The following is an 11,025-nucleotide window of genomic DNA, read 5'->3' as shown; positions in this document are numbered from 1 at the left end:
GACTCTCTAGGGTTTTGTAGAGGGTAAAAGAGGGAGAAGATTTTGGGATGTCGTTGAACTTGAAATGGAAGATTTAGAGAAGTAAAAGTGGAGACTCTTGTTATATATCTTTTCTTATATATCGGTCCTTTGCGGTGTAAAACTTAAGAGAAGTATTATCAACTTGATTAATAATTGAAGGGTGTGTTTAACATGTGGCATTAAATAGTATTAAGTATTATTTGATACATTATAGTATGAAAATAATATAAAGTAATGTTCTATCAAACATCGTATAACACTTCATACGGTATAATAATACAATACAATACAATACTATGTCATACAATTTACTTAATGTTATGCAATGTCGCGTGTCAAACATTCCCAAATATTTCACGATAACAATTAATTGCGCATTCTGTGGCTACTCATACGGTGCTGAATCAGATAACCTTGGTGTTGGGATTGCCACAACAGACGTCTTCAACTTCAAAACAATCCCAAACTTCTCAGTGAGATCCACTTTCTCTCCGTCCCGCATTTTCCAATCAAAAGAATGCGAAAGTGTGGCCAGTGAATACATGAACATTCTCTCCGCCATAGCTATGCCAGCACAAATTCTTCGCCCAGACCCAAATGGGAAATAACTGAAGTCACTTCCACTGTAATCCCATTTCCCATTCAAGAACCTCTCCGGATAAAACTCCAATGGATTCTCCCAAATCGAAGGGTCCCTATGAATCGCCCACACGTTGATGAAGACTCGTGAACCCTTCGGAATTGTGTAACCGTCAATGGTGCAAGTTTCAGAGGGGCAATGGGGAACCAATAGTGGGAGGACGGGGTGCAAACGCAAGGTCTCTTTCATTATAGCATATAAATATGGCAATTTTTGGATGTGGGATTCTTCTACTATGTTGTTTTTTCCAACTACTTGGTCTAACTCTTGTTGGGCTTTCTTCATTACCTCTTGTTTGTTGATTAGTTCAGCCATGGCGAACTCGGTTGCATTGGAGGATGTATCGCTCCCACCCACCACCATATCCTGTCCACAAATTCACCAACCCATGTCAAAGAACTCATGAAAATTACACAGTTTGGAAGAAGGTAGAAATTAGACAAAATATCATATCTATAATTTAAACTTAACATGAACTGTGTAAAGTCAGATTAGAATAAGTAAAGTGCTACAAATTTCACAAGTTGTAACAGAAAAGATCACTACAAAAAATTATTTATGACAAAAGATGTATCGCCATTCAGGGGCGGATCCAGAAATCTTTATTAGGGTGGGCCAAACAAAAATTTTTAGTTCTAAAATTGAGAGTGGGCCACAATTTTTTAATATTTGACAATAAAAATTAAGGGTGGGCCAAAGTCAAACTAAATGAAATAATGTATTTAATTTTTGTTTAATACACTTTGGATCCGCCCCTGTCGCCATTAATATAGTTTAAGATTTGAAATTATTTATGACAAAAAATTTGGTTAACTTTTTAATATCACTAATATTATTCATTCGTATTTAAGTAATTAAAGGAATAATAAATAAACTAATAATAATAAGATTTAAAAAAAAGACTTACCATAAGCAAGGTTTTGACATGGGTCATGGTAAAAGGTGTCTTGGAATCACCTCCATCCCTCTGCTCAAGTAAAAACTGTAAAAAATCCTCACTCTCTTGCTTCCCACTCTCTCCATTAATCCTCAGCCGTTGTTCAATCATCCCATCAAACATCCTATCCAATTTCCCAGCTAACCTATGCATCTTCTTCTCCAGTCCTTGAAAATCAAACCGTGCCAAACCCGGAAAAAAGTCCGATATATTCGGCTGACCCAATAACTCCGTCAGCTCAGATACCAAATCCCGAAATTCCGCGCCCAAACTAGCCCTCTCCGTACCCTGAACGGACCCGCCCCATAACATGTTCGTAATCACGTTCAGTATCGTCAAAAACATTTGTTCACCAACGTTAACGGGTGACCCGACCCGACTGTATATGTACCCAACAGTCTGTCGGACCTCACGCCGCCGAAGCGCGTAAACGGAGTCCAGGGTTTTGTTGCTAAGCATCTTGAGAACACAAATCTTCCTCAACATCCTCCACTCTGGTCCATACGGGTTCCAAACAATGTCATGCCCGCCTTGAGTTGCGACCAGACCTGTAATGGGCACGTCCCGGTTGGCGAAAATGGTGTCGTGGTCTTTGAGGACTTGGCGAGCTGAAGAAGGAGAAGTCAATACGATGCCGATTTTGTTCCCGAGACGGAGCTGGTAAACGGGGCCGTAGGCGCGTGAAAGGCGCATGAAGTAAGTGTGGAGCTCCGGGTCGAGAGAGGGGAGGTTACCCAGTAAGGGAACGCCACGTGGGCCAGGTGGGTATGGAGGGATTGGGTTCTTGCATTTTGCTAACCACCATTTGAGGAAGAAAACGGCGAAAAGAGAAGAGAAAGTGAAAAGTATGATGAGTGGAATGTTATCAGAAGGAAGAGATTGAAGGAGAGTTAAGACGAGGGCCATGGCGTTGTGGGATAATGAGATGTTGAATTCAGCATGGGATTGATTTTTGTGAGGAGTGAGGCGAATAATTTAATGCTGATGGAGAGAGTGAAGACAAGAGTGGATCTTTTTTACTGTGAAAAGTTCGGAGGGAGCTGGAAATGGGATCTTCTTGTCTTGATGTGAAGTTGTTAGTTACCTACTTTATTCCCACCCGACCTTGATTATTCCCTATTTTTACCCTTAATCTAACCTTATTTATTTTATTTTAATAATTGAAGGTTAAAAACGTCAAAGTAACCCACGTCTCAAATTTCTCTCGCTCATTGTCAATTTCAGCATCGCCCGTTTTTCGTGGATTCCAGGCCAGCCAGATTTGTCACCCAAACTAATAGAAATCATCAGCCCAAGCCCAATCTGTTTGACCCCTAGCCTGACCGATCGATGTGGGAAAGGATATAAATGAGATAAATGTGTAGAGGGGCATATTACGTTTAATTCTATCACTCGTATTCTTTGCAATTGAAAATATTCATACATACACTATACTATCGTGAAATAATATTTTAATGAAGATAATCTCGTAAAAATAATAGTTCCGAAAATATATTATTAATTTTATATAAGTAGTTTTTTACAGCTGTATTTGTCTGTTGATTTTTTCATATGATTTCTTTAGAATAATCATGATTCAAAATATTAGTGCAAGTAGTAGTCATGAACAAAGAAAACTAACGTCTCTTTTTTACCCTTCAAGATATTTTTATTATGTTTGGATAAAAGGAAAATTGGACAAACAAATGAAAGATAAATACCCTGACTATGAAATTGAATAAAGAGATAAAATAATGAAAACTGATGGTTGTTTTGCGTGGCCAAATAGAGATGGGAATTAGGCCTAGTCCCCCAAAAACCCGGTCCTATAAAGACCGGTCCTAGGACATAAGAGAGGAGGGTTCGGGCCCAAACCCCTTCCATTTAACTCTTGTGAAATATCCCAAACCCCCTATTTAATATCAATTTGACAATAAATGTAAAGGCCAAAATATAGTTTTACCAAAAAAAAAAATAATGATAATAAATAGGATCGGTCATGGACCCATAAGACGTGTCCCACGCCAAGACAGGTCCTATGGGCCCAGGATCGGTCCTTCAAAAATTGGGCCCGATCCCCCTAGGCCTAGGATCGCTAGGCCCAAGCCTTGCCCACCTCTATGGCCAAGTGAGGTTGTGGCTCAAGCATGGCCAAGCAAAGCGATGGCTAGTTTTGCTTGAGCCACAACCTCGTTGAACAAGCCAACGACACGAATCAGTGGGTTACCGGTCTTTTACACTCCATTCATTCACTAAATCCAGCTATAATATAACGATAGGAGTCCAAAATTGTTTTCATTTCGATAGAGAGCTTATTGGATTATAGCAATGCTCCCTATTCCCCACCCCACAATCATATGAAAAATAATGTGTTTACCATTTGAGAAGTCAGTCTAAATGAAATTTGAATTTCTTCTTAATATTTCTTAGAACAATACTATGCTTACAACTGAGTTATACAAACAGACAAAAAACAGAGGATATAGTAGTCATTTTATATGAATTTTATCTTATTTTTGTTTGTTTTTATGACTCAGTTATAAGCAAAATATTATTATATTTCTTATAGGAGTTAAAAGAATTTACCAGATCACCGTACGGACACATGAGTTCATATAATTAAAATTAACTATATGTTGCCACATGTAATGGCTTTTCTTTTCACCAGTAACCACCACTATGAAATACTAATTAAAGGTGTATATCTAGCTTAAAAAAAAATACAAAAAATTATGTCAATTTTTTGTAGGGACCTACATCCAATGTTTTGATCTGAATAGGCACTAAGGAAACTATCTGTTTATTTTGTTGTAGAAGACAAACTGGAAGACAACGACTCATCTTTAGTAGGGAAAACGGAAGACTGGCAGACTGGAGAGTTTCCCATAGTTGGTGGGAAGGAAGGACAACTAAGAGAAAAGCAAGCAAGCTCCCCAGTGGCATCCTCATCGGCTTCAAAAGTTTATTTTTCCGTTTCGGGGTTTATAAGAAGGGAAAGAGGGATTTATGAAAGGATTTTAAAATAGGAGGTCCCTCATAGAAAACAAAGGTATGAATTCGGAGTATACCGGTATTGAGGTATTTGAATCTGACTCTGGGCATGAAACACTATCCCTACTAAGCAAAGCATGTCAAAAATTAGTGCAACTTAAGGTACGACACGATGTGATTGTGGTTCATTTATTTATTTTGTTTATTTTGTTTACCAAGTCAAATAGCTATCACGTGAGGCTTGTTCATGGTAGAAAGTGGCTTGGGTTGTTTTGTTTTGTTTTTATCTAGATAAGATTTTAGTAGTGGTAGTAGTGATAGATATGATGTGAGTGGTTGGAGAGATTTGTGGGAAGTGGCTTAGTGGAACAGGTCTTTAAATAGCTAATGTGATCGAGATGAAGTACGCATTCTTCTCACAAAGATTTTTTGATTATATTTCCCATTTCAATTAAAGCTTTTATTTTCTCTTGGCATTCTCTCTTTATTTTATTCTTCTTTTTATTTTATGGTATCAGAACCAGTGGGAATGCCATTCTTTTGTCTTGTCTATCAAGCTTGTCTTGTTGCAGGAGTTTGAAAGCTGTGAAAAGAAAGTTTTTTTTTGTTTGCAGCAATGGAGGTAGCAAATGGGGGAAATACTCAGTACAGGATGGAGAAGCTTGCAGCCAATAATAACTACAAGTACTGGAGAATGTGTATGGAGGCATATCTTCAAGGTCAGGATTTGTGGGAATTAGTTACTGATACTGATGCAGGGATTCCTACTGATATTCCTGAGCATGCCGAGTCACGAAGGAAATGGAAGATCAAGTGTGGCAAGACTCTTTTTGCTTTGAGGACATCTATTAGCAAAGAGTTTATTGATCATGTTCGTGATGTTAGCTCTCCAAAAGAAGTCTGGGACACGCTTGAAAAGTTGTGTACTAAGAAGAATACAGCAAGGTTACAGCTATTGGAGAATGAGTTGGCAATGTTAAAACAAGGAGGTATGTCAATTTTAGAATACTTTTTACGAGTTAAAAGTATCTGTGCTGAAATTTCAGAGATAGATGCGGATGACAAGATTAGTGAAGCGCGTCTACATTGGTATCTTGTCGGTGGATTGAGAAAGGAGTACGGGCCTTTTGTCACCTATATTCAAGGGTGGTCACAACAGCCTTCTGTAGAGGAGTTAGAGAACTTGCTCTCTAATCAAGAAGCTTTGGCTAAACAAATGGCAAAAAATTTTGAATCTGACGCTGTTCTCTTCTCAAAGGGGAAGCCAAACAAGAAGAATACATCAGCCTAGAACAAGACTAAAGAAGAAGACTCAAGTGCAGAGAAAGATGGCAATTCACAAAGTAAGAAATCTATCAAATGTTTCAGATGCGAGAAAACTGGGCATATTAAGAGAAATTGTCGTGTGAAGATTTCCAAAGTTAATGTTGCATGTGCAAGTGAAGGAGATGATCAACTCAAATGGGAGCAATGTTTTATTGTTGAAGAAGTTGAAGAAAAGTCAGTCCAAACTCTTGTTAATTATGTCAACAACGACAAAGAGGAGTGGATCATTGATTCAGGTTGTTCACACCATGTAATCGGAAATGACACATTGTTCTCGGAAATGCATCAACACCATGGAGAGCAGGTTATTGTTACTACAGATAACTCAACCTATCCGGTAGCAAAAGAAGGTGTCATGACAATCGATGTTGTTGATGATACAAGAAGTAGCAGTGTCAAGTTGAATGATGTTTATCATGTTCCAAGTTTGAAGAAAAATTTAGTTTCAGTTTCTCAAATTACTAATTCTGGAAAATATGTTTTGTTTGGTCCAAATGATGTGAAGGTGTTTGATAATGTGAAAGATATATCTGCTGATGTTATTCTTACTAGTAAGAAGAAATGTTCTCTATTCGTTTTGTTAGCAGGTGAAGCCTATGTAAAGAAAACTAGCCAAATCAATAGTGCCGCAATTTGGCATGCTCGATTGGGTCATGTAGGCTACCAAATATTGCAGCAGATTTCTTCTAAAAAGTTGATAAATGGCACACCAACTTTGAAGGATGTACGTGAGAATGTGATTTGTCAAGGTTGCCAATATGGCAAATCACATCGTCTTTCTTTCAAAAGCTCATCAAATCACAGATCCACCTTATTTAAATTGGTTCATACAGACTTGATGGGACCAACGAGAACACCAAGCTATAGCAAACATTGTTATGTTATGGTATTGGTGGATGATCACTCACGATTCACTTGGGTGAAATTTTTGAAAGAGAATAGTGAAACATTATCTAAGTTTATGGAATTCAAGGTTGCAGAAAGGAAACTTGGTCATCTTGCTTCAGTTTGTCTTTCATGGTTGCATGACAAGAATCTTCCTTGAGAGCTTTGGGCAAAAGCTATTCAGTGTGCATGTCATGTGATAAATAGGTTACCTTCGTGGTCAGGTACACAAAAATCTCCTTTTGAGATTTTACGTGGTGAAAAGCCAAATGTGAATTATTTTCGGGTATTTGGTTCTATTGTTATGTTCATGTTCCTAAATCTAATCGATCCAAACTTGACTCGAAAGCAAAGAAATGTGTATTTGTTGGCTATGACTCTTATAGGAAGGGTTGGAGGTGTATGGATCCAGGAACAAATAAATTTTTTACTTCCAGAGATGTGGTGTTTGATGAAGTATCATCTTTATGTTCTGCTCAAAAGCCCGTGGTAAAAAATATTGCTCTTGATGATGCTCAAGACAACTTTGAGCCTCTATCTCTTGAAATTAATTTGCAAGCACGTAGCAATGATGAAATAGAAAATGAATCTCCAAGGCAAACTATTCAAAGACCAGGAGATGGTGAGCAACAAGCAGTGAGAAGATCAACAAGGGAGACAAGGCAGCCAGATTATCTAAAAGATTATGAGGTACAACTTAATCATTGCACAGTGACCTCATGTTTCTTTATAGGAGCTTTAAGTGCAGAAGAACCAGCAAGCTATGAGGAAGCCAAAGATTGTCTAAAATGGGAAAGAGCAATGCAAGAAGAAATTGAAGCATTAGACAAAAATGAGATGTGGGAGTTAGTACCCAAACCAGAAAATTCTAAGCCAGTCACTTGCAAATGGGTTTATCAGTTGAAGAAAAAATCAGATGGGACGATTGATAGGTTGAAAGCTCGTTTAGTTGCCCGTGGTTTTTCTCAAAGCTATGGATTAGACTACGAGGAGACTTTTAGTCCAGTAGCAAAGATGGTGATAGTGAGATCAATTTTTTCACGTGCTGCTTTTAAAGATTGGAAGTTGTGGCAACTTGACATAAATGATGCATTTCTTTATGGAGAGTTGAATCGTGAAGTATTTATGGAGCAACCCCAAGGTTTTGTCTCTAAGCAATTTCCACATCATGTATGCCGGTTAAAGAAAGCACTCTACAGTCTAAAACAAGCACTGCGTGCTTGGTATGGTAAAGTTGCCCAATATCTCATCTTTTGTGGCTTTAAAGTTTCAGATTCAGATTCTAGTTTGTTCATAAAATTAGAATCAAATATGCATCTGTTGGTATTATTATATGTTGATGATATGATAATAATAGGAGATAATGAATCATAAATTTCTCATTTAAGGAATGATTTATCTTTGCGTTTTGAGATGAAAAATCTGGGAGAGATTGGATGTTTCCTTGGTCTAGAAGTGGAAAAATCATATCAAGGTTATTTTGTTTCTCAAAAAGGATATGCAAAAAGTCTCTTGGAGCGTTTTGGCATGGGGGAGTCAAAAGAAATGGCTACTCCTATGGAGTCATATCTCAAGTTGAAGAAAGATGAAGGGAAGCTATTGAAGGATGCTAAAAAGTTCTGACAACTTGTTGGAAGCTTAATATATTTAACCATCACAAGGCCAGAAATTTCATATTCTGTTGGTGTTGTTTCACAGTTTATGCAAGATCCAAAAACTTCTCATTTAGATGCGGCAAAAAGAATTTTACGTTATATAAAAGGATCTCTCAGTCATGGCCTTTTATATAAGAGATGCAATAATTTTTTGTTAAGTGGATTCACTGATGTAGATTGGGTTGCAGATACACATGATCGCCGCTCAACTTCAGGTTATTGTTTTAACACTGGTTCAGCTGTGATTTCCTGGTGTAGCAAGAAGCAAGCTGTTGTTGTTTTGTCTAACATTGAAGCTGAATATGTGGCAGTAACCATGGCTGCACAAGAATGCATTTGGTTGAAGGGGTTGATCGAAGACATGTTGTGCAAAGTTAACTATGCTGTGCAGATCAAATGTGACAATGAAAGTGCTATCAAACTTGCATCAAATCCAGTTTTCCATGCGCGAACAAAGCATATTGAGGTCTGACATCATTATGTTCGTGAAAAAGTATTGAATCAAGAGATTGAGTTGAAAGGCGTTCACACCAGCGATCAAGTGGCTAATATATTTACTAAGGCTTTGGCAAGGCCTAAGTTTGAAGATTTTCGAGATGCTCTGGGTATTGTTGATCGTAAGCTTGCACTAAGGGGGAGTGTCAAAAATTAGTGCAACTTACGGTACGACACGATGTCATTGTGGTTCATTTATTTATTTTGTTTATTTTGTTTACCAAGTCAAATAGCTATCACGTGAGGCTTGTTCACGGTAGAAAGTGGCTTAGGTTGTTTTGTTTTGTTTTTATCTAGATAAGATTATAGTAGTGGTAGTAGTGAGGCTTGTTCATGGTAGAAAGTGACTTAGGTTGTTTTGTTTTGTTTTGCTTTTATCTAGATAAGATTTTAGTAGTGGTAGTAGTGTGAGGCTTGTTCACGGTAGAAAGTGGTATAGATTGTTTTGTTTTGTTTTATTTTTATCTAGATAAGATTTTAGCAATGGTAGTAGTGATATAGTGGTGATAAATATGACGTTAGTGGTTGGAGAGGTTTGTGGAAATGGCTTAGTAGAACAAACCTTTAAATAGCTGATGTGATTGAGATAAAGTAGGCATTCTTCTCACAAAGATTTTTTCGATTGTATTCCCCATTTCAATTAAAGCTTTTATTAACTTTCTCTTGGCCTTTTTTCTTTATTTTATTCTTCCTTTTATTTTAAAGCAAAGATAGAGAATCTTGGATCTTCCTCCCATTCACTTGTCAATTTGCAAATAATTGAGGTAAAGTAGTCTTGAAAAGATGTTGGCCGAATAAAGGATGATCCTAAGATATATAGTGTTAATTATTGCCACCAGATTAATGTTAAATGGGATTAAAATAACACTGACCAACATGAATCCACTATATANGAATAGTACAACCAGAATCAATCCACCAAGTATTATAAGGAACTTCAGCTAAATTTGATTCGAAACATACGTAAACACTAGGCTCACCTTTCTTTTTGAACCATGCCTTATGTTTCCAGCAGTATTTCTAAAAGTGTCTCGGTGACACTTATCTTTCTTATGTTCCTTCTTATGGATTTGTAAAAATGGACCATTCTCCTTACTTGGCCACTACTTACCCATTCCATGTTTCTTTCCAGCTCCTTGACTACTTACGAGGTGAATGGAATGAGTTCCCTGATTCTTAAGCCTCGTTTCTTCCTGAACAAGCATTCCATGAAGTTCATTCACATTCTATTTATCTTTCATGGTATTGTAGTTCATTTGAAATGAACCATATTCAAGAGGCAGTGAATTTATGATAAACTGGAGGAAATTCTCATCGACACTCATCCCAAGGACTTAAGTCTTGTCGCAATGTTTGACATTTCAATAATATGCTCATGCAAGCCATGAGAACCATCAAACTTCATGGTGGTTAAAGTGGCCATTAATGTCCCAAAAAGAGACTTATTAGCAATTTGAGAACGCTTTTCCACAAATTTAATAAATTCTTTAGCATTATCAGTTTTGGGAAGAGTAGACTTGATATTTTTTGCTACACTCATTCGCATAAACATTAAGCTCAGTTTGTTTGGCCTTACCCAAGCATCATGGTAGGTCATTTCTTCTTCGTTGCTAGCATCAGTAATAACAGCTGGTCTCTCTGATTGAAGTGACAAATCAAGATCCAAAACATCTAAAGTGGAACTAGATTTGCTCACACCAATTAGAGAAATTAAGCCCATTAAACATAGGTACAGATGAGGCTTGCGAATGAAGAGAAACAGGAATAGGTACTGCAAAGTATAATGCTCATATATTAATGCTTTGAGTTATAAAATTAAACACATAGAACAAATTCAAACACATAATTTGAGTTTACTAAGTCTCATTAAATATTCTCGCACCTTTATACCATACCTCGCAAGTATTGTCCTATTGAAAAGGTTGGGTTCCACTCTATCTTGAGTTTTTAAACCCAATAGGCCTTATCGAAATCTTGACTTGAAGTTTTTTAATATGATTCTTTGATTTAATCCATTTTGATTTTATTGGACTTCCTTGACAAAAAGGGGCATCAATAAGTCTACACAAGTTTTTTTATACACAACATCTTTTGTA

General features: G+C 37.2%; 1 protein-coding gene across 1 annotated transcript; it reads right to left on the bottom strand.

Moving 5' to 3' along the window:
- Nucleotides 1-258: 258 nt before the first annotated feature.
- On the bottom strand, nt 259-2,662 carry LOC116135536 (geraniol 8-hydroxylase-like). Its single transcript, XM_031421241.1, has 2 exons — nt 1,569-2,662; nt 259-1,027 (listed from the first exon to the last, which is right to left on the bottom strand). The coding sequence occupies exons 1-2, from the start codon at nt 2,502-2,504 to the stop codon at nt 407-409; spliced, it is 1,557 nt and encodes a 518-aa protein (XP_031277101.1). The 5' UTR covers nt 2,505-2,662; the 3' UTR covers nt 259-406.
- Between the last annotated feature and the right edge of the window lie 8,363 nt (nt 2,663-11,025).

Source organism: Pistacia vera, unplaced genomic scaffold, assembly GCF_008641045.1.
Source record: "Pistacia vera cultivar Batoury unplaced genomic scaffold, PisVer_v2 Contig300, whole genome shotgun sequence".
Lineage (NCBI taxonomy): Eukaryota > Viridiplantae > Streptophyta > Magnoliopsida > Sapindales > Anacardiaceae > Pistacia > Pistacia vera.
The sequence above is the reverse complement of the archived record's forward strand: the minus strand, read 5'-3'. Positions and strand labels throughout refer to the sequence as shown.